Genomic DNA, 22,643 nt, shown 5'->3' on the forward strand with positions numbered 1-22,643 from the left:
CCCCTGTGCCTGACCTTTCTTTGGGGGGAAGGAGATTTTCATAAGGAAAAAAAAGTACTTGACAGCTTGGCCACCGAGCCCAGTGTGGCCTCGGAGGGCTCTGCCTCTGGCTGGAGGGGCGTGGCCAGGGAGTGGAAGGTGCGGCCTCCAAACTGCCACCTGGGAAATGAGTGCCCCACCGGGGCCCTGAAAGAGTTCTCAGCCCTCGGGAGTTCACAGCTCCTGCAGTCACTTGTCCCCGGTCCCCAGGAAAATAGGCCTGGCCCCCTATCCAGGACTGGAACCCTCCGAAGGTGCAGGCAGAACCCAGGCTGGGACGAAGGGACTGTTTCCAAGATGGTCTCAAATGGGAGCAGAGCTTCTGGGCCTGGTAGCCAAGGTGCTGAGGACCCAGTCTCAACTTGGTCACTTTCGGCTGTGTGACAGGATGGGCCACCTCACTGCTCCATCAGCACCACAGGGAGGTTCAGCTTCTGCTTCCTTCTGCCTGTGTGTCCCCAGCACCCACTCAGCGCTGGCCCTTGGTGGGCACCCAGCAAGCACCAGGGGTTGTTGAATGAACGAATGAGCCACATCTTGGACAGGAGCTGAGCCCTTCTCAAGGGTTCAACTACAACCGAGTTCCCAAATGGGGAAGCGAAGGGAGGGAGCAGGGAAACGAGGAAGCAAGTGGAGGAGGAGGGAGGGCCGCCTGCAGCCAGCCAGGGCCAGACCAGAAGCAGCGACCTGGCTCCAGCCTGTGCCCACACAGGCGCGTGGCCAGGGCGCCTGCCTAATGAATCGCGTTGCAAACCAGTGCCTCTGCACACCGGCCAGCTGAGAACCGACGGCCACTTGGCAAGGGGCTGCCATCTGGAGAGTGCAGGTGGGTTCTGCTGGGGGAGAGCTAGGGAGGTGTGCCTCGGCCTGGAGGGCTGTCCAGGTATGAGGTGCAGTCACCTTGCCACTGAGCTGGACCTGTCCCCCTCCAGGTCAGCTGGAGGAGACTCGAGAGAAGAGGGGGGCCTGGGACAGCTCTCCTCAGGACTCATCCGTGATGCCGGAGATGAGGACACAGTGAGCCAGCAGAATGCACAGGAGCCCCAGGAGGGAGGGCCTACTGTTCCCACCTCAGGAGAAACAGAGGCGAGAACTCCAGGGCAGGGGGGCCAGGATGTAGGGCTCTGAGGAGGAAGTAAGCAGGATGGAGGCAGAGGCCAGGCAGAGAGGGGGCACAGTGGGTGCAAGACTGGAGGGCAGGGCCTAGACAGACAGCTCCCCCGTACCCCCCTGCTCTGCTCTGCAACCAGCGTGCAGGGACAGAGCCACTGGGACCCAGAAGGTGCTCGCTTCCTGGGCAGGGCCTGGCCTGCTCACCTGGGTCAAAGGTGGCAGAGGGCTTGAGGGCAGCTGCGGCCAGTCTGGCCATCATGGGTGAGATGAGGCCCTTGCTCGCAGAGATTCTCTCCATGATGGAGGCGGGGGGCACGGGGACAGAGGTGGCAGTCACCAGGGCCGAATCTCCAGCTCCCGAGGCCACCAGGGCAGGCGTGTCGGGGGTTGCCGAGGCTGCTGCCCCAGATGACATGGCACCCAGGAGGCCAGGGGCGCCCACAGGCAGGGAGGTACTTCCACGGCCAGGAAGAAGGGGAAAGTAGGGTGCGGTGGTGGGCAGGCCTGAGTTGGAGAGGGCCAGCGCCAGGGGGATGGAGCCAGGCAGGCCCTGGGGCATCAGCCCAGGGATCTTGCTGCTGGGAGGCTTGGTGGCACTGGGCGCAGCCTCAGTGGTGGCAGCGGCAGTGGCCAGGGACGCGGAGGACTGCTGGCTGGTGGGGGAGGCGCTCAGGCTGGAGTTCTTGCTGCTCAGGGCAGAGAAGTCGACCAGGTCGTCGTTGCTGGACTCCTCGGGCTCTGTGTCCTTGGCGCCCAGCAGTGAGGGCGGCAGCCCCAGCACGCCTGAGGAGCGGACGTGCCGACGCTCGTGCTTGCGCTTGTGCGAGGTCATCTGGCTGGTGGAGGTGAAGGTGAAGCCGCAGCCTGCGCGGATGCAGTGGAAGTGGTTGGTGGCCTTGCTGTACACGCAGCCCTCGTACCTGCACTCCTCGTACTTGTAGAACTTCTTGAACCCGTCCTTGGCGTAGGCATCGTCCTTGATGTGGTAGCTCTTGTGCTTCTCGATGTCACACTTGTTCTTGAAGGTGAACGTGCAACCGGGACGCCTGGATGGGACATTGGGGGCCTGTCACGGGGCACTCGGGGGACAGTCCCCCCGACAGAAGACTGAGGCTGGACACCAAATCAGCCCGAGTGGCCATCCCCTGCCCCTCTTCCAGCCCGGGGCGAGGGTGCCTGGCCAACTCACCTGCAGTGGAAGTGCGTGGTCTTCTGCCCGTAGAACTGGCAGTCGGCCGTGCCGCAGTCCTCGGTGGCTCGGAAGCGCTGGAAGCCGTCATTGATGAGCTGGGTGTTTTTCTTGTGGAAGTTCTCGTGGGTCATCACGTCCGATGTGCTCGTGTACACCTTGTTGCAGCCCACCTGAGCGGGAATGGAGGGCAGGGGTCTGAGGTTGGAGTTGCTGGGTGTGGCTGGGCACAGGTCTCCTCAGGGCAGCTGACACTCTAATCTCAAACTCCCCAGGTGTGCCTGGGCCGAGGCACAAAACCTCGAACAACCCCCAACCCTAGGGAGCAACCAGGCCCTGCCTGAGGGTCGGGCCGTCTTCAGAGCGCACACGCTTTTAGGCCCTGGTGAAAGCCATGCTCTTCAGACGCTGCATTTGGCATCCCCATCTGTGGCCCTTCCTCTACAGTCCTCAGGGTTGACCAGGGCTGCGCCCTGGAAGTCACCTTAGCTCAGGGACTTGCTTGGTGGATGATTTCTGGGCATAGACCCCCCCACCGCCCGCAGCTGGGCCAGGCAGGCAACGTTGCCATATTGAGTAAAAACCAGCTGCCTCTGCGCACCCGCGAAGGCTGGGCTGTGCCAGTGTCTGCACCGTCTCAGGCCCGGGGGGCCCCTCCTCACACCCAGGTTGTGCACAGAGGCCGCAACAACCCTTGACAAATATGGGGGAGGCAAGGAGGCTGCTATTTGCAACCCAAAGTCATTCCTCCTGGGCTTGACACCTTGAAAAAGCCCAGACTCAGTGTGGCATTAAAACAAAGAATTAAACAAAAACCTCCTCAGGAATCATTTGCAATGCTGCTCTTGGTGTTAAAGCCTAAAAAATGTCGGTCTGTATAAACAGCTCACTGAATTTCCCCCACACCAAGTATGGCCACGGGGAAGGCCCCGCCCCAGCCACCAGACTGCTCACACCGAGCCTCCCTCAGCATGCCCAGTGACCCTTGGCTCACCAGCTATCTCTGCCCGCACCCAGAGACCCTGCCCACAGCCACGGCAGTTGGGGTTAGAGGAAGGCCTGAGCTAGGGGGGCTTCAGGGTCCCAGAGCTGCTTGGCAGGGTAAGGGCCAGGGGAAACAGGCACCTGCATGCAGTGGTAGTGGGTGCTCTTCCCATTGAGGTGGCAGCCGTGGTAGTAGACGCTGCAGTCGTCCAGCGGGCTGAAGCGCATGAAGCCGTGCTGCAGGGAGTTGTCACGCTTCTTGTGCATGTTGTAGTGCCGGATCACGTCCTGCTTACTCGTGAACCTCTGCCAGGAAAGTGCACTGAGCTGGCAAGAGCCCTCGCCCCCAATGCACCAAGAGAGCCAGGACCAGAGACTGGCCCCAGGGCCCTCAGGTCACCCCATAAAGATAACCCTGCTTGGGGTCAGGGCAGCCCAGACTACCCAGCCAGTTCCCACAGCAGCATTGATTCCAACAATCTAGAAGCCACAGGCCCTCCCCTGGCCTCTCCCCAGGCTCCCAACAGCCAAGGCCCAAGCAGAGGGTGATCCCAGAGGGCAGGAACTCAGATGAGAGTATATTCTGCCCAGTGAAGCTATGGGCAACGCCAGGCAGGGACACCTGGTGATAGAGGGAGCCGCCTGTGCACACCGTCCAACGCCACCTCTTCGCCAGTTCTGCATTTGCAAGTGCTGGCTTTGAACATAGTGACATTCTATCTGAACCTCCATTTTTCATCTTGAAGTGGCACAGTAATGCCAGCCTTAGAAGGCCCTGGGAAGGCCTAGGGATACAGCTCAGTTGGTAGAGTGCTCACCTCGCATGCACAAGGCCCTGGGTTCAATCCCCAGCACCAAAAAACAAAAACAACAAAAAAGAGAAGGCCCTGGGCAGAGTCAGCGAGCTAAGGTATGCAGGCTGACCAGCATGGGCCGTGCTCCACACTGGACTCCCAGTGAAGCTGTGTGGGCATCACCACCAGCAGGATGCCAATGGCTGCAGACCTCGCCAGTGGCTTCTCAACAGGCAGCCAGGGATGGGCACAGGCTGGCCGGGGTCCACACTCGCTGCATGCCCGAGTGAGTTCAGGTGACCCATGGAGTGCTAAGCGCCTGCTGCCCCTTCCGGCCGGAGCAGTGGCCCGTACCTGGTAGTTGCACTCGGGGTCCAAGCAGTGGTAGTGCTCGCGGTACTGGTAGGCGCAGTGGATGTGGCCGCAGTGCTGACTGCCAGAGAACCTGCAGAGATGAGCGATGGGTCAGGCCCCTTCTGGGTGCCAAGCCCCAGCAGCACTCGTCCAGGGCCCCAGACCTGAGCAGCCACCTCTGCCCAGGTGCCAGAGAGGTGCTGCTGGGTTTCCGCAGGCCTGGTTGGTGACAGGGCAAGTGGTGAAGCAGAAGAGGCCTGAGAACGCCAGGTCAGGGACTGGGCCTGCCAGGAATCCCAGGTCCCTCAGGATGCATGCTTGCCAGCATCTTCCAGGGTGAGTGGCAGGTGAGGCAGAGGCCTGGCGCCCAGGTGGGGAGGAAGAAGCCAGGGCAGGCCACAAGCCACAGCCAGAGTAGACACAGGCCAGGGAGGTGGGGAGGACACCTGGAGACCCCACAGCAGCCCAACTGCCTTTCGTGCAGTTGGCTGCCTGACCAGCAGTATGCCCAGCTCTGTCCAGGGAGGGGACCCTGGCTGGGCCAGCCCGGGCTCTGTTGCTCAGAGGTGTTAAAGGGCTCTCTCTGTTCTGGGCTTTTCCTGACACTTGAAATAGTCCAGAGTTATGAATTTTTAAAGCACAGCATCTGTTTGGCTTCCCGTGGCAGGGAGCTTGCTCTCCAGCCAAGTGTGCAGCTAGGAGGAGCCCCATGCTGCCTGCACACCGCCTGTCTCCAGGAAACCCAGTCGCTCTCCAGACTGACACCGCCGGGGTGTGGCTCTCAGTCTTGGTGATGGCCAGCCCTGGGGAGAGCAAACCATGACAGCGGCAGGGAAGAAGCTCTGCTCAGCCTGCCTGTGCCCCTCTATGGATGATGTGAGTGCAGGAGGGGAAAGAAACCCATGCCATGTGTGGGGGGACCACTTGCAAATAAATATTTAAGCTGAAGTTGCCAAAAGGGCCATCTGCTGAGGCACTAATAATAATGACAGCAACAGTAATAGAGAGAAGACCAAAGAGAGCAAAGGGGAAAGACGCTGGGACAGAGAGGCAGGGAAGGGTGGGAGGAACTTGGAAGAGCACAGAAGACAGATGCCACCAGGGCACAGCCCCTGCCACGTGCTGCCTCACCAGGCAGCAGCTGTGAGGAGACCGACATAGGGGAATTTGTTGCCAATCCTGCTGCCTTTGGGATGGAAGGGATGGATCTGGAGTCAGGTGGTGTCAGGCCTCACCTGGGCAGCCCAGGGGGCCATATCAGAGAGGACAACCAGCCATACCCCTGCCCAAGCCTGACAACTATGGTGGCCTGCATTCCACCCGAGGTTCAGAGTGAGGGCTGAACCGAGGCCAGCTGTGGAGGGGGACCCTGCACTCACCCATGGCCAGACTTTGCTGTGGGCCCCTTCCCACTTCCTGGCCTTAGGGGTACAAGCTTCTTAAGATTGTGTGGCCTGAACCACAGCAAAGGGGTAGGTCTGAAGTGGGCTCATGGGGCAGCCTCTATGGGGAGTTTAGAGAAGAAGCGGGTGAAGGTGGGAGAAGACAGCACAGGGAGGGTCCCACAGTCCCGGGCATTCCTGGCCCCCACCTTCTCTCCACACCGTCTCCTCCCCAGGGCCTACCTGGCAATATATTTCTGGTAAATGTTTACATCTTCGGTGACAGCCGGTTTATCTGTGGGCAATCCGTTCCTGGTGAGACACACGGGACGTAGCCGATCAGCTGCAGGCGCAGGAGCTGCTGGGAAGCTCCCTGGCCCGGCCCTCGCCCTTCTCGCCTTGGCTGAAGGCCTGAGGCCCATGGCTGGGACTAAGGACGTACCTCGGCAGAAGCCTGGCAGAGGTTCAGTTAGTCCAACTAAGGAGGGCTGGGTCACCCAGGCAGTGGGGCCGGAGGTTTGTACCCGAGCCCCAGCCAGGCCTAGAGTCTGGCTGGAAAGTCTCTGGAGCCAGGGCCTGGACCCCAGCACACAAGGAAAATCAGAAGGCCAGGGCTGAGGAGCACCAGGCATCCCAGGAGGAACAGGGGAAGGAAGCGCAGCACACCAGCCTCAAGTCAGGGCGCTTCCTGGATCTGCCTGGGTTCACGCCACCAGGGTGGAGTGCAGGTAAGGGCTTTGGGGAAGGGTCTTGTTCAGCCTCAGGGACCCTTCATTTTACTAGCAGGGCCAGTCCCCTGTCCCTGGGTTAAGGCTGAAAAGAACTTCTTTCTGCTACCTCCATGGCCCAGGCTCTGAACCTGGGCATCAGAGCCACCACAGGGACCCCAGCACCCCCACCCCAGCCTGCAGTCAGCCCTGGGGGTAGCAGGCAAAGGAAGCCAGCTGGAGCCAACAGGGGTGTCGGCAAGTATGCAGTGAACATCAGCACCTGGGTGCATGAGCACGCGAGGATCCGCAGCGAGGTGTGGAGGTGCAGGGCCAAGAACCGAGCCGGAGCGGAGAGGGCGTGGGGCGAGCACGCAGTGAGCGTGGGTACTGCGTGTGTGTGAGCATGAGCAAGAGTCAAGCAAGCATGTGTCTGGGTGCCCAGGGCTCAGGGTGCTTACTTGACAGTGGAGACGGTCCCCGTGGTGATAGAGTCTGTTTTGGAGAAGGTGGACTTCAGGTACTCGGGAGTGTTGAAGGACAAAGAAGCAGGTGGCTCGGGCCCCGGCCCAGGGGCGCTGGGAGCAGTGGGCACACTGGCGAGGGGTGCAGGAGCCAGGCTGGGGGTGGGCGGAACCTTGGTGGGGCCCGGCTTCTGGATGCCCCGGACGTCGTACTTGGAGGGGCGCCCCACCTTGCCGGTCTTGAAGGCGATGGCCCCACCCATATCGGGGCTGCCTTCCCCGGGTTTGAAGAGGTGCAGGTACTTGACGTTCTCCAGGTCATACTTGGACGGCTTCTTATAGGTGCTCCCATTCTGAGGCCGCAGGTTCTCACCAGTCTTCAGTTTTTGGATGAAAAAATCATACTTGGAGGCCCGGGCCACCAGGTTCTGCATCTGGACACTGCTGTGGGATGGCAGGGGTAAAATGGTGGCCTTGGTCTCCAGGTGGGCGGTGTTGCTGGGCAGTCGCAGGCCAGGCAGAGGGCCTACCACCTCCTTGCCCGCTCGCTCCTCAGCCTTGGTGCCATGGGCTGGCCAGGAGAGCTGCTCGCCGGCCTTGAGCTTGCGGATATACTCCTCGTACTTGGAGAAGCGTGCCCGCTTGCTGAGGTTGTCCTCAGCGGTGGGCAACATGGAGGAGGTGGCCGCCTCAGGGGTGGTGCCCGCATGCAGCTTCTCAAAGCTGATCTTCCTGGCCAGCTCGTCCCTCGTGTTCTGGTCGTCATAGCCGAACATGCCCAGAAACTCAGTCATGGTGGAGGCGGCATAGTCCCTTAGTGAGGAGGTCTCTCCTGCAGGGAGGAGGGGCGGTCACCTCTGGCAGGAAGCAGGGGAGGAAGGGCCCCCCACCGTGAGCCCCCACCACAGAGAGGGGCCTGGGTGGGGAGGGGCAGAGCAGGACATGAGCTATGGACGTTCGGCCCACTTGTTAGGTTTTACGACTCTTAAATTAATTTGTTTTAAAAAAAAGTAATTAATACTGGGGTAAAATAAAACGAGTTCATCAATGCCAGGAAAATCAATTTCCTAAATGTTCTGGCCGATGGCTTTTCAGTACATTAAACAAAGTTTCATAAATGTCTCCACTCTCTCGCCTTGGCCTAATATGAAAGAGAAGTCATCTTACTGGAAGTAAGGCCAGATCCCAACCTGCCTCCCGAGGCAGGGGCAGTAGTCACAGGGACAGGGACAGGTAGGGATGTGGGTGGTGGCTGAACAGTCAGGAGAGATCCCAGGGGCTGAGACAGATGTTCTAGGTGGGGTTGGGGTGAGCCCAGCAGGGGGAACTTCCCTGAATTCCACAAATGGATCTCCTTGGCTGATAAGGGGCTTGCTCCAAGATGCCTCAGGACCTGGCCTCCCCGCTGCCCCCCAACAATAGAACCGAGAGGGCAGAGTCTGTGCATAGGGCCCTTCCTCCAGCCAAGATTTACATCACAGGGTACACAAAAGTGGATCACCCCGAAGAGCAAGGACCAGGGCAGGTGGGAGTGGCTGACCCCGCAGGTCCAGGGGCAGCAGGCCTGAGCAGGGCGCATCCATCCTCCCTACTGTCTGCACCCAAGGCACACTGCACTGGAGCGGCCTCCCCACAGTGACGCACACACTCCCGCTCACACCTATTCACAACACACAAGCGCCCTCACACCATACATGTGCTCACACACAGACGCACACGCTCACGTTCCCGGCTGATTTCCCTAACTCTGTAGATACAGCCAGGTCCTGAGGACGAGTCTTAGGCCAATGTGACCCTCCTGTGTGCCTTCTACACACAGCCTCTCGGCACGGCCGGAGTGCGGTCTCCATCGTAGGAGAGCATACTCGTTCCTCTGCTGAACACACGCCATACGCTATGGCAGGCTGTGCCCTCGTCAGGACTGGGCACATACTGACAAGAGAGATGCACAGTCCAGGGGACACCATGCTCGCTACTCAGCCTGAGCCAGCCCACCTGGGCACACTCAGAGCAGCAGGACCCCAGACTGCGGGGTCTGACAGTACAGCTAAGGAGAGGCATGCCAGAGGGGATTCCTCCCCAGCCCACCCAAACTTGCCAGGTCTGAGATGCTCGGGAGCACAAGTGGAAGGGGAGGAGGGGGGTCCAAGAAGCAGAGCCCAGCAGGGCCTGGCAGGAGAGAAACCCAGCAGGATGAGGAAGGAGGGGGCTCTCAGCTTCTCGGGGGACTGGCAGCCCACTAGGTGTCACAGACAGCTCCCTAGCACCCAGGCTGGGCAGAGTGACTCAAGAACCAACAGACAGCTGTTCTCCTGGCAGGGCAGGTGGGTCAGCCGCAATCCTGAACACCAGCCACACAGGTTGAGGGCCCGGCCTGGGAGGAGTGGGCTCTGGCTGCTGGATACAGTGGCTCAGGGACCAGGGAAAGGGGCTAAAAATAGCTGGAGGCAGCTGAACCCTCACTATATATGGCAGGGAAACAGAAGGCTCTGAAGGGCAGGCAACTTGGAGCAGGGAGGGGGCCATGCAGGGTCCCAGAGGCAACTCCAGAGCCCTGCATTCCTGACCCCCAGGCCCACAGAGGGTGGCTTGGGGAGCCACGCCCATGGCAGGCAGCTAGGGTTCGGCTGGCTCCCTTGCCACTTGGGGCTGGGGGAACAAGGACTCAGGCCACAAGGCCCAGGCAGTCCAAGTCCTGCCTCCTGCCTTTCCAGCTCTTCTCCCAGGGAGGGGAGGATGCAAGAGGTGAGGTCTCCTCACCCCTCACCATGGCAGAACTGGGTGTGGAAGGTGTCGGAGAGGCTGCTGTCCCTCTCCTCTCCTCAGGCCCAGCACAATCACCTTGTGTCTGGCAACGGCAAGGGCTTTTCCTATCAGAGGAAACTGAAGGTCACACTTTTCCTCATTGATCTTGCAATGTTTGTTAATTACTCTGTCACTGATGTGGCGAAGGATAATTAAACAGCTCTGTTTATATCTTATATGCATAATTATGTGGCTGTGCAGGGCTCCCCGCACAGGGAGGAGATGCGCCCCTCGCCGCAGGGGGACGGGGACAGGGGAGCAGCAGGGGAGGCGTGCAGTTCTAGGCACCAACCTGGGAAGGAGGCTGGGGGCTAGAGCAAAGGCCAGACCCAGGGGGCTCCAGTTCTAGCGGGGGCCCCTCTCCTGCCTGAAACCCCAGGTTGGCCCTCCCCTGAGCAGAAAGGGCTAGAGACTGCTCTGAGTCCTGAGGACGAGTAGACACTAGAGAAGTCAGGTGCTGGCCATCTCATGGGAAGAGGTCAGCCAGAGGACCATGTTGGGGCGGCTGGGTGTAAGGGGATCTGCTGGCTGGGCCTGGCCAGCCCCGTGGGCCTGAGGTCCTGCCTAGGAGAGCCAGGGAGAGAGGCACAGGGAAGGAAAAAGCTGGGGTGGCACGGGCGGGGTCAGAACCTTTTCTAGGCTCCTCAGAGAAGCCTTGCTGAGCAACGGTGCTTGGAGATGGCCAGCTCACGGGGTTCATGATGCTGCTCCACCACCAACCACTGGCCCCACACTGGCAGCCAGGGACCCTGGCCTCCCAGCAGGCTCATGCCTGCTCACCCACCATCTGCCCACACCTCTCTCCTGTGTGTCTGGCCACTCATCCTCCACCCATTGTTTCTTAAGGACCCACTGTGTCCTGGGCAGTTCCCCCTGTCCCCCTCACACTCCTAGGAAGCTGCCTTCTGGGTCCCTTTACCCCACCCCTAGTCCTCACCAGATGAGGTGCTGTGCGTGGGGCAGGAGTGAAGAGGAGGCGCCCTTCCCTGCTGGGCCTCCCCACAGGGATACCCCTTTCCCAGCCTCCACCCTCCCCTCAAAGGCCAGACACCCACCTGAAGCCTGTTTGATGCTGGGGCTGCTGTCGTCCTTCGAGGCTGCCCCATCCGAGTCCTTCTCCGGGCCACTGCCGCCCTTGGAGGGCTCTTCCACGTGGTCCTCCTCGTCACTGCAGCCCTGGGGCTGGACCATGTAGACACCCTCGGGAGGCAGCTCCAGGCCCTCGCGCGAGATCCGCCCCAACACCGGTGCCAGTGCTGGCTCCTCGCTATACTCCCCGTTGACCCACTTCTCAATCACCGCACGCCTCTTGTCTTCTTCGCTGCGTGGGGCCCGGGCCACCCCAGACTCAGGGCCACTGCGTTCTTTGTCCCGGGGCCGCAGTGAGGTGTCCTCCGCCTGAGAACCAGCCTCTGCTCCCTTCTCCACCACCACCTGGCGGCTCAGCTTGGCGCAGATGGCATTGAGCTTCAGGCCGCCTTTGCGCTTGGCCGCCATGGCTGGCTTGCCTGCAGGTGGGTCGGTGCACCGGGTGCCTTCAGCTGTAGAAATGGAGGGGCACGGAGGTGAGGGCTCCACATGCCAAGCACAGCCACCCGTGAGCAGCCCCACAGCCCCATGGGCCAGTCTCCCCAGACCACCGGTCCATCACACTGCCCTGAGGTGGCCTAGCGGTGCTCATCTCCCCTCTAGATTGGAGCTTGAGGGCCGGGCTGGCCAGTCACTCCATCCTCAGAGCCTGCCCAGTGCCTGGCAGGTAGCAGGTGGTTCAGAACAGATGAACGAATGGCTCTTCAAACACAAGTCTGACTCCTAGCACCTGGTTCCTGGAAGAATTTTCTAGGCTTGTTTGGTCCTAAATAGGTCCTGAGAGGTGCTATGACATGTGGCATGCAGAACACTGAGCACAGGCAGTCGAGGGGCTAGTGGTGAGGGAAGGTGGCAAGGGACAGTGCTGCACTGCTGGTGGCCTGGCTCTGCCTCACCACAGGTCCCGGAGGAGAAGTCAGCTGACAACCAGCTTCCAGCCTGTGCCAACCTCTTGCCCTGCTGTCCCAGTAAGCACCTGGCTGGCACCGTCCCTACCTGAGCCTCTCATCCCCTGGCAGCACCTCTGTCAGGCCAGGTCGCTGGGCCCCACCACCTCCAGTGTCTGCCCACAGGACAACAGAGCTCTCCTCCTTGGCTCTCAGCTACTTGGGACACTGTTTTTCCTCAGTCACCTCCCCTGTGAGGGTCTTCCTGGCCCTTCTTCCCAGCCTCACTGGGCCTCTGGTCATGTCCTGTTGCTGCTCCACAGAGATCCTCACAGCCCCTCCTGGGACCTCCCTCCCAGTGCCTCCCTCCTCCTCCTCCACCTTGGCCAACTTCTGTATCCTGGAAGGCCTGGCGAGTCCTGGGAAGTGCACTTCCAGCCCAGTGGAGCCGCGGCTGGGGACGAGTTGGGATTGCGTAGGTCCCTCATGGAAAGCCCAGAGGCTACAGTTAAGAGTGCTGAATTCCTGACGTGACAGCACACAGCAGTGGAGACCTAACTGTGCCTTGTCAGGGCACCGAGTGTCCTGAGGGCACGTGGCCAGGAAGGCCTACAAGGCTGGATGTATGCAGGGAGTGACGCCACACATCAATCCGTCCCTCCTTCCAGTGAACTGCCATGTGCCACACCTCGTGGTGGAGCAAAGGACATGGCAGGGGCCACAGGGAGGGTCTCAGTTCATGCTTGCTTTGTACATAAGGAAGCCCCCATCAAAGAGTGCTTCCCCAGGCCCTCGCCAGGGAAACGGGCCCGTCCATACAGGTTGGAAGGCTGGGGTGGGGTCCCTGGTCCAGAGAGCTGCGATGGCTCAGACACCATGAGCCGGCGCAGGCACACGCCTGTGATCCCAGCGGCTTGGGAGACTGAGGCAGGAGGATCATGAGTTCCAAGTCAGCCTCAGCAACTTAGGCCCCAAGCTACTCAGCGAGACCCTGTCCCTAAATAAAATAAAATATAAAAAAGGTGCTGGGAATGTGGCTCAATGGTTAAGCACCAGTGGGTTCAACAAATCCCTGGTTAAACAAAAAAACAAAAAAACAAAAAAACCCCACCATGAAACCCACACCCTGACGAGCCCACTGAGAGGCCACACCTGTGCCTGCTCAAGGGCCTCACCCCACAGGTGGACTCGACTTCTATGCACAAATAACTGTCCCTTGATGTACACGTGCCCTGTGACTGCAGATCCCTGCCTTATCACCAGGGGCTGTACACGTGGCCTTGCTTGGGGACTGCCAGAGAAAGGTCTGCCGGCCAGCTCCCAGTGCTGTGGCTCTGGCTACAGGGCCTTGGACCTGGCCCAAGCCAGATGCCCACAAACTCACATTGGCCCACAGCTCTAAGACTGGAATGAGGTGCCTCTCAAAGCTCAGCTACAGGGCCCCGAATCACTGCCCAGCCAGCTCAACCACTGGGCAGGCCAGCAGTGTCTGTGACACCACATTTCCTCCAACAGGCCTAAGGGGGAGCAGCCTCACCTGGTCCTCTTTGTCCCTTGCCCTGGACGGGGAAGAGAGGAGCGCGAGTAGGAGCCTGCTCTATTTTTACCAAGAGGTAAGCAGCCAAGTGTGTATGGCAGACGGCAAATGATCTATAAATATTTATCCCAAGGAAGAGGGAAGCAGAAGCTCCCAGGCTGCACTTGCTGCGGGTGATACCCCCTCCCAGGGCTCCCACCCATCCTGGAGCCTCCCTGAACCTCGGCCCATCCAGCCCAGCCCACCTTCTCCTGATCTCAGCCTTGTGCCCCTTCAGTCCCAGCCTGGGCCCCCACCAGCTGGGATGCAGCTGTGCACCGGGCCCACTCCCATCCCCCAGGCCCCTTTGCTCCTGCCGACTCCCCCTACACCTGCCCTCCAGATGCTGCTCTGACCCAGCCCACCTGCCTTCCAGATGTTGCCCTCCCTCTGACTCTGGTCCCAAGGGTGGAGGTGGAAGAGGCACCTGGGCCTGAGACACGGGCAGGAGGCAGAGGCAGGACTGATGGTTGTCAGTGCCAACGTGTGGGAGGCAGGGTGGTGGGAAGGGGGCATGTAAGAAGTGAGGGCTAAGCTGCTGCCCTGAGCCTTCTGGCCCACCCTGTGGGGCCTTGCTGCTGGCCCCTTCATCAAAGGCCCTGGGACCTGCAGACTACCCACCCCCGTGGTCTGACCCCAGACTCCTGTCCATGTAAACATTCCTCTGACTTTCTTCCCTAAAACATAAACGCCGTGGCCAGGTCTCAATGGAAGGAAGCCATCCGTCCCCGGCCCTGTCACTGCCCCTTTCATCTCCTTCCCGCCACCAGCCTGCCCGCTGCTCTATTTACACTGGACACTTCCTCTGGGAACAATACTGCCCAGGAGGCAGGCTTGGGCAGGAGGGTGGGAAGGCAAGGGGACTCCCGTTCTGCTCACCCAGGGACAGGCAGACTCAGGGGCGGGGTGGGGCAGGAGGGGCAGCTGAGGTGGGCCCAGCAGAGCGCCTACTCTGCTCCTGGCCCTAGTGGCTCTGAACCCCGGGAGGCACAGCACAGGTTATAGCCAGGTCCCTGGGTCAGAGGCAGGAGCACGTGACTGGCTCTGTCCCTGAGAGCTGTGGGCCCCGGCAAGCTGTCTCCCAGGGAAGGGCTGCAGGCTCCAAGGTGGGAAGGTGCCTGCCTGGGCCAACCACAGGACCTGGCAAGCAAGGATCTGGGAAGACAGCCGAGCCCAGGAGGGGACGACAGGCAGATGTAGTGCCACGTCTGGCCCAAGATTCCAAGACCAGAAGATACCTGGCCCAGAAGAGGCAGGAGGGAGAGGAGAGGCAGGAGGCCCAGGGCCTTCCATGCAGCTCTCTCCCTGGCTCCAGCGAACAGCCCCTCAGCTTTCCTACCAGGCCTCCAAACTCAACAAGCCCCCACCCGCAGTCTCTGAGCTGAGCAGACCCGACTAAGGTGGAGGAGAGAGAGGCAAAAGCTGGCTGTCCATCTTTGCAGCACAATCTCACCAAAGCTGAGCCCTGTGCCAACCCATTTGACAGAGGAAGAAGCTAATCCTGGAGCTATAGATACCTGGGCCGAGCTCAACTTGCGGAGCGCTCACCAACCCTGGGGCTTGGCGACATCCCCATGAAGGCTCCTGGGCAAGCTCTGGGAGGTCCCAGGCCTCCCTGCGGGGGCTCCTTTCCTCCCTTGCCCCATCTCCTCCACACCCCCACTTCCTGTTCCCATAACACAGAGCCCCCTAAAGTGTTAACTGCGATGGGTAAAATGGTGCAGCAGATTGCTACAATAAATAATTTACTGATATTTATAAATATTCAAATCAGCCAGCTTCAGAAATCGAATGAAGGGAGGGCCTTGGGAAAAGGGGCCCGTTATGGCACGAATCTCATCACTCCCTCCACAGGCTGGGGAAGGCCAGGCTCCTGCCAGTTCTGGGTGAAAAAAGGGGGTGCCTGTAGCTGCACCTGGGCCCCTTGTCCCCACGTCTCCCTGACCTGGGAGGTAAAGGGCTGTGGGAAGCTGGAAGGACTACTTCTTCAGCACCTGGTCAGGCCAGGCCCTCACCTGCAGGCAGTCTGGGCTCAAGGGAAGAAGAGTCTTGGCACCCACTGCTCACGGCCTTGGGCCTTGGAGTTGCTGGTCCTTCCAGGGCGGGGGCAGTCCCAGGGGTCTGGGCAGTCCTGGCAGCCCCTCCCCACCGTGAGTAATGTGTTTCGGGGCTGGGCTGCCTGTCAGCTACCAGGCTCCGGGTGCTTTATGGGCTCTGCTTGGTGGCTCTGAACTCCCTGGTAGGAAATAAAGTTCTCCCTGTGCGTCCCTTCTAAACATTTCACTCAGTGGAAACGGTGTTTAAGAAAAATGAGGACATATTTCTTCCTAAGGATGCAGGATCCCCTTTGGGCAGCCTAATGCCCGCTGTATATCAGGAGGAAGGGAGGCAGGGGCCAGGAGCCGATCCCCTGGGTGGGGGTGCACCAGGCTCTGCCTGTCATCTGCCAGGCAGCTCTGGGGGCCATGGATACTGCCCGGACACTGGTGGCTGCCCTCGCCCATGGCTTCTACAGCCACAGGGCACCTGGTGCCTCCTGAGCACCTTGTCTGTGCCAGAAAGTATGCTCGGCACCTAGTCACCCTGGTGATCCCCCAGCATTCCTACAGGCCGACTGTCCTGTCCCTATTTCCAGATGAGGCAGCAAAGGCTGCCCACCATTAGCCAGTCAGTGCTGGAGGCCGGCTCCCACCAAGCTCAGGCATCCAGGGTCACCGTTTTAAGCCCCCCACATGCCTCCCAGGTCTTCCAACTGGCTGTCCCGGAGACTCAGGGTGCCTCAGGGCGTCTCAGGGAGTTTCCACCCTGCTGCCCTTGAGGATTGGAACCTCACAGACCGACCCCACGCCCCTGTTCAGTAACACACACTGGGCCCCTTCCTCCATCCAGGCCCTGGGCTGAATTCTGAGGCGACAATGTGAGCAAGACAGGCAGCCCAGGGTCCTACATCACCCTGGTTCCTACATCAGGGACTGTGCAGTTCAGACAAGGCAACGACGTTCGAAAGTCATCACCAGAGCCATCTCCCTGACAAGGAGCACGGGCGCCACAAGAGCAGAAAGGAAGGTTGCTGGGTCAGTGCCTCCCCTTCAGAGCCGTCTCCAGCTGAGCAGTCCCCTCCCCTCACATCCCACCAGGACCTGTCCCCTGGGAGGCCCCCTGGGAGAGGGGACCTTCCTGATCACATTTCCAGCTCGGAACAGAAGGGCCTTTGGGTTTTTGCTAAAGGGAGTAATGGCCACTGTTCCCCTGGGGTTCTCAGGCAGGTCCCTGGTCCTCAAGGGCTCCAAGCTGGGGAGCAGGCGGGGCTTGGCCGCTGGGCCCTAGCTTGCCCCCCTTTGTTTATTTATTTATTATGATTTTTTAGTCCAGTTAAAAGGTTTACTATCCAGACGCGTCTAAGTGGCCTCACTTAGCGTAAGTAACTCTATAAATCAGGGGAACTGTTAGCATCCACCACACAGGCTGGCTATCAATCTCCCCCAGGTCACAGTCAAACAGGAAGGGGAGAAAAAAAGAGAGTTACCACCCAGGGGAGATTTAAAACACACACACACACACACACACACACACACACACACACACACACACCAAACGCACGCACGCAGTGTACACACCTCTGTGCGCACACGCACTCAGGAATCTCTGTATCTGTATAAGCAGCCGGCAAACTGGAAATGCTCTGTGTGGTCACAGTGACGAAACACAAGCACGCTCTTGCAGCTGGAGGGAGATGGAGCCTGAGGGGGATGCTCGGGAACTCAGGGCTCCCTGGGCCTGGCCACCAGTGCTGGGCTGCTGGCTCCAGGTGAGGGGCTCTGCGGGGCTGGGGGGAAGCCTCTACCAGCTCAATGGGACCCCACTTCCTCCTTTCACATGCCCAAGGTGGGCACTTAGCATGGAGGGAGGGTCGAAGAAAAGCAGGCGGGGAGCTGCAGGCCACTGCAGTGGGGCATGCCGTCCTCACGTGCTTGTCTGGGCCCTTACCTGCTGCACCCAGAAGGGCAGCACCATCTGGACAGGTGACCAACTGCCACGCAGAGAAATGGAGGTACGGGCGAGGGTGATGGGCAGGGCCACTTTTCGTGGCAGCTGCAGAGATGCCCCGCCTTTTCGTTGAGTAGGTGCAGTTGGGCATCCAGGCCGCCTGGACTTCTGCTCCCACCCGGTCTCTGGAGAGGCCCCAGACCTAGAAGGCTGCACTGGCTGAGCCACACCAGGCACTGGAGCAGGGGAAGGGGCCCCGGCATCTCTGGACTGGAGGCGGACGTAGGTGAGGCAGCCCGAGGTGGGAGACCTGCCCAGAGGCCTCCTGGCTCACCCCCCTGCCTGCCCGCTGCATCTCCCCATGAACTCTATTTCTCTTTCCTCTCTGAAAACAACTGAGCTGTAAATACTGTTTAACCTTCTCCCCCCCTCCCCCTGCCACCCCCTCCCCTCCGCACTATAAAAACACAAATATGCCATAACTCAGCCGGCCCGGCCGCCCAGCCTCCAACATGCCCCGCGCCCGGGCCTCTCAGGAAGGTCATTACAAACGACTTTCCGATTCACTGCTCCTGAAATAATTTTGTGTATTAAAACCTGAATCTGCACTTTCTGGGGCCGAAAGCCTCGCTTAATTATGGCGGGTGTCCTTGGGACGGACAGTGATCCTTCACTCGCCAGCCCGCGCTCCAGCCCTCCGCCCGCCAGCCCGCCCCCCTCCCCGGGCCCAATCTGTTTTCAAAGTGTGTCTGTCCTTTATTAAATTGTTTTCTTTTCCACATTATCAGTTGCCATGGAGACCTCATCTCTCGGATTATTTGAATTTCATTATATCTATTGATTTGGGAGCATTTCATCTTTTTTATTGTTTTTCTGTCAATTTTCAAAACGAATAACCATCTAATTTGCGTCAGTGCTGATTATGTTTGTCCCTCAATAGAGGTCGGCAGCTGCGCTGGGGAAACAAATCAATGAAAAACCATCATAAAACTCCCCACTCCAGTCTCCAGGATGTGTGGGTGACATTCCACGCCTGCGAGAGACACACTCATCAGCTCCAACTTCGGCTACGGTGGCGGCAGCTCCGCTCCACGTCCGCCTCCTTTGGCCTTAATATTTAATTTCGCGATTTGGGGCATTATTAGTGGTGTTTTTATTAGCGCGTGTGCGTGAGTGTTTGGTGGTGGGCTGGCTGTTTCATTAATTTGTGGGTGAGGCAGGGAAACCCCGGAGGAGGGCAGGGCAGACGGCGGGCGTTGGGGGTGAAGCGGGAAGTGGAGAAAAGAGGGGGAACGCCCCAAGGAAGGGACCAGAGCCCAGGGACCAGGAGGGCCCTGAGGAGGGGCTGGAAAAGGGGGGACCGAGTGAAGGGGAGGAAAAGAGGGAATTCAAATTGCTTACTTTGTTGGTTTTTTTTAAATAATTTATGCAATTTTAAGCATTTATGTATAAATTTTTTAATAAGCCACCCTGGAGCAGGATGGCCATTAACATCCCAACGTCCTTCTGTCCAATGGGCTGGCGGAGAGGATCAATTTCTGAGAGTACTTTCCCTTTTTTATGACATGATAAAATGCTTTTAAAGCAACTTACACAAATATGGAAATTTTTTTCTTTTTTTCTGTCCCCTCTCCCTTCCCTTCCCCTAACAGGCTTCTTATTCTCCGGGGAGGGGTACGCGTGCATGCACACGCACACACACACACACACGCGCGCACACGCACACGCGCCCTGCGCTCCTGCTCTCTCCTGCTGGGGAGGGGGCTGCTGGGCTGGCAGGGAGACAGCCCCAGTTCTAACTGGAACTGGCCGCCTGTCCTTCTAACAAGGGCATAAACTTTCATTACCCATGCACGCAGTCAAAGACAATTTAGAGAAACGCGCTGCTCGGAAAAGGGAAACCTCAGCGATTCGTGGCCCTAGCTGCCGCCACCATCTGGGGGCTCCCCTCCAGCTCCAGGGCACTGGGCCCTGAACCTCTGGTCCTGCCCAGAGGAGGTGTGGGGGCAGGGCAGTGCCAGCCCCCATGTGGTGCCCTCAGGGGGAGGCAGACGGAATGGGGCAAGAGAGCCAGAGTGCAAGGGTCTTCCTCTCTGGCTAGCCGGGACCAGGCAAGCCCTGGACAGAGGCAGGGCCCCCTCAGTCTTGCCCTTCCCTGGGACCCCTTCACTAACACTAGTGGGGCACAGGGTTAGGGTTAGCACAAGGCTCCTTTCCCACAATCACAGTGCCTGGAATAGAGCAGAAGCTTGGCTATGGGACAGACAGACCAAATGAAGGCAAAGTGGGGAAACAGACCCTGAGGTGACCTGTGGTCCTGCGTGAGCCCCACAGAGGCGGGGGCAAGAGGCCCCTCTCAGGTGTCTGCTCTGGAAGCACATCTGGGGCAGAAGTGCCTCTGGGAGGAGAATCAGGGTGTCCCCTGCCATCACCCTGCCCTGGGCCCAAGCTCCAGTTTCCTGGGAGAGGGAAAGAGTACAGACTGGGGCACTTGGTTGGGGCACCCGACCTCATCTCGCATTTCCTCCTCCTGAGGGGTGACGGGAGAATGGAGGGTAAGCCTTGCCCAAGCCCCTTCGTGGCTGATGAGGACCCATGTCTGTCCACGCCCTGCCACTGTGGGATAGTGAGACCACACTTGGGCACCTGGGCTTTGGCGGCTTCCAAATAAAACAAACCAATACCTGACACTTGGCCCCCTCTTAAAGCTTGCCACTTTAAGCAAGTTTCTCTGCCCTGGACCTCAGTGTCTCAACCGCAACAGTGTGCAGAAGGGATCCTACGGTGACAGGTCTGGCACAGAGCTGCAGAGCGCAGGGCACCTGCCACTATCTGCGGGCAGAGTCCCCTCCTTGGTAACTTCAGGAATGGCTGGGCGTGGAGTCCAGCCTGTCGCAGCAGCTCCGCCTGCTTCTGCCCAGGGCCTGGAGAACTGCTGGGCTTCCTGCTTCCCCATCCCTGAAAGCCCAATTTCTCCCCAGACCCTCACTGGCCCAGGCTGCCCAGCCTGGACCCTCCTGCCAGGAACCCCTGGGCCTCCCTCAGAAGGTCCCACTCTATTCTAGTCTGCCTGCAGAGCCGAATGGGTAACCCAGGAAGGCGCGAGGCTAGCTGGGCCCTCTGCTGTGGCAGGGAGCAACCCTGGCAAGGCCAGGCCACCCCACGCCCTCCAAGGGGCTGACGGGGAGCGCCACCCCTCCTCCTTCACCACGCTCAGATCCCCCCAACTGTCATTAAAATAACAAGTTTCTGTTACAATCTAAACATTCCCACATCGCATAAAGGGTTATATTACACCCGAGTCACTCCCGGCCCGTGTTTGCACAGAAAAGCTCACGGCAGGTCCCCCCTCCTGACGAAGTGACTTATTAAAGTTTAAACAGTAATTAACAGAACAATAAAAATAAAGGGATGTTTGGGGAGTCATAGCGCACACAGGGTTTTTGGCAGTGCCAGCAGTTTTTCAGTGCCCTGCGCTGGCAGCAAAATGTGACTGTGAAGCCAGGGGGGACGGAGGACGGGCCAGGGTTGGGGCAGTGAAACTTGAGACCCAAAGGATGAGAAATGGAGGCCCAACTGGAGGGAAGCAATGAAGGGTCTGGGGTAGCAGGTGGGCACAGGGTGGGCAGGGAAGTCACAGAGCAGGGAATCCACCAGGCTTGGTGGGGAGGCTTCGTGAGGCTGTGAGGCTGGACCAAGACCAGCCTGGTCCCAGGCACTTCCAGGAGCCCAGGGCTTTAGTCACACCCAGCCAACTCAGGAGGCATCAGGCCTCTGGCTATGTCAGAGCTTTTCTCCTGCTCACACTGTCATTAGAAGACCCTGCAGCTGACTCTTCCAGTGCGGCAGGTGCCTCCCCTCCCCAACTCCTGCAGCCAGGGCACACTGAGAACTCTCCTGAAGTCACTGGTCTTTGTGAAGCATGAACAAGGACGCAGGGGAAGGCCTTCCTCCCTGCCCTGAGAGAGGAGACCAGTCAGTCTCTCAGGCCCACTAAAGGGAGGAAGAACCTTTAGACAGGCCAGGTGGACCCTCCGGGGGAGTCCTCAGCTCCCAAGCTTTGGAGGAAGCTGGGCCTGGGGCTGGCAGGGCCAGGCGGGATGTCCTTAGCCTTGCCTTTTTTCCCCATGTTCCACTCCAGATGCCCAGAGCCCTGGCTCCGGGGGAAGGCAGACAAGTCAGCCAGGGAGAGGGCCCAGGAAAGGAGGCCAGCATGTTTTTTCCTCAAAGCTTTGGGAGCCAGGGAACAAGGGACAGATGGGAGGCCACCATGTGTTATCTTCAGGGGTGGAAACCACCTCATGCCAGCCAGAGGACAGAAAGGCACTGCTGAGCTGAACTTTGACCTTTAGGCTCCCAAGTTACCCTCTCCCAAACCCCTGGGGCTCCCACTGTGGTAGGCCCCAGTGAGGAAGGGCATGTGCCCTCCCAGGGCTGTCCTCTGACTCACACCCCCAGGGTCTGTGGCTAGTCTTGCCTGTCACTGCCCACCCCTGTTGCTCCTCTCCAAGAAGCCACTGCAAAATCAAAGTTCTCTCCTCACCATGTGGGCTGTTTCCAAGAAGTGGATTTCAGTAGAGCATTCCCACCTCATGCTCTTCCCACTGGGGCAAAGGGTGGCCTCCAGACACCATGAGAACACAAGGAGGCCCCCTCCCCTTGGGCTTCCCATCTCCCTGGTGCCCACCTGCCTCAAGGTCCTTTCCGCAGAAGCGTCCCTCTAGCTCAGCACCTACCATGTGCAGCCCCAGACCAGGAGCAAACCGGAAACAAGTTCCTGGCCCTGGTGCAGGCCACCCAGCTGGTCCCTCTGTGTCCCAGCAGCACAGGCCAAGCAGCTGTGAGCCACATGTGGAGGTGAGAGACTGGGCTGGGACCATACTGCCTCCAACCTGTCTCCTGGGATCTGGGTCCTGGGTAGCTGGTAGGCACAAAAGGCAGAGACTGCCTCTGACTGAGTCCCTGGGGTCCCCATGCTGCTGCCTCTGGCCACGGCACCTGTGGGGGCCCCACAGACCTCAGTGCCCCCTGGCCTTGTGTGCATGGAACTTTCCTCCCTCTTTCCTGAGTTCTTTGGGGCTGCATCCCCTACCCCCAACAGTGAGTGACTCGTGGTTAGGGAGAGGAGGTTGAGGCAGAGAGAGCCCAAGGAGCACTCAGGCGTTGCCTCCCCGCCTCCAGCTGCTGTGCTGGGGGTGAGGCTGAAGGAAGGACACTGCTGCCAGAGGAGGCGGCCTGAGTTGCCCTGCCCACAGTGGGGCCGGGGACAGGGA

General features: G+C 59.5%; 1 protein-coding gene across 8 annotated transcripts in view; it reads right to left on the minus strand.

The window, feature by feature from the left end:
• Window positions 1-22,643, minus strand: part of CASZ1 (castor zinc finger 1) — a 140,071-nt gene that overhangs the window by 12,681 nt on the left and 104,747 nt on the right. For all 8 annotated transcript variants that reach the window (XM_079142551.1, XM_079142547.1, XM_079142549.1 and 5 more), the window contains 7 exons: window positions 10,887-11,372; window positions 7,024-7,858; window positions 6,099-6,167; window positions 4,474-4,564; window positions 3,467-3,631; window positions 2,342-2,514; window positions 1,357-2,198 (listed from right to left, as the gene is read on the minus strand). In XM_079142551.1, the coding sequence (XP_078998677.1) occupies window positions 1,357-2,198; window positions 2,342-2,514; window positions 3,467-3,631; window positions 4,474-4,564; window positions 6,099-6,167; window positions 7,024-7,858; window positions 10,887-11,328 (2,617 nt within the window). In that variant the 5' untranslated portion in view covers window positions 11,329-11,372. The remainder of the gene's footprint in view (window positions 1-1,356; window positions 2,199-2,341; window positions 2,515-3,466; window positions 3,632-4,473; window positions 4,565-6,098; window positions 6,168-7,023; window positions 7,859-10,886; window positions 11,373-22,643) is intronic.

Source organism: Sciurus vulgaris (assembly GCF_902686455.1).
Source record: "Sciurus vulgaris genome assembly, chromosome: 1".
Lineage (NCBI taxonomy): Eukaryota > Metazoa > Chordata > Mammalia > Rodentia > Sciuridae > Sciurus > Sciurus vulgaris.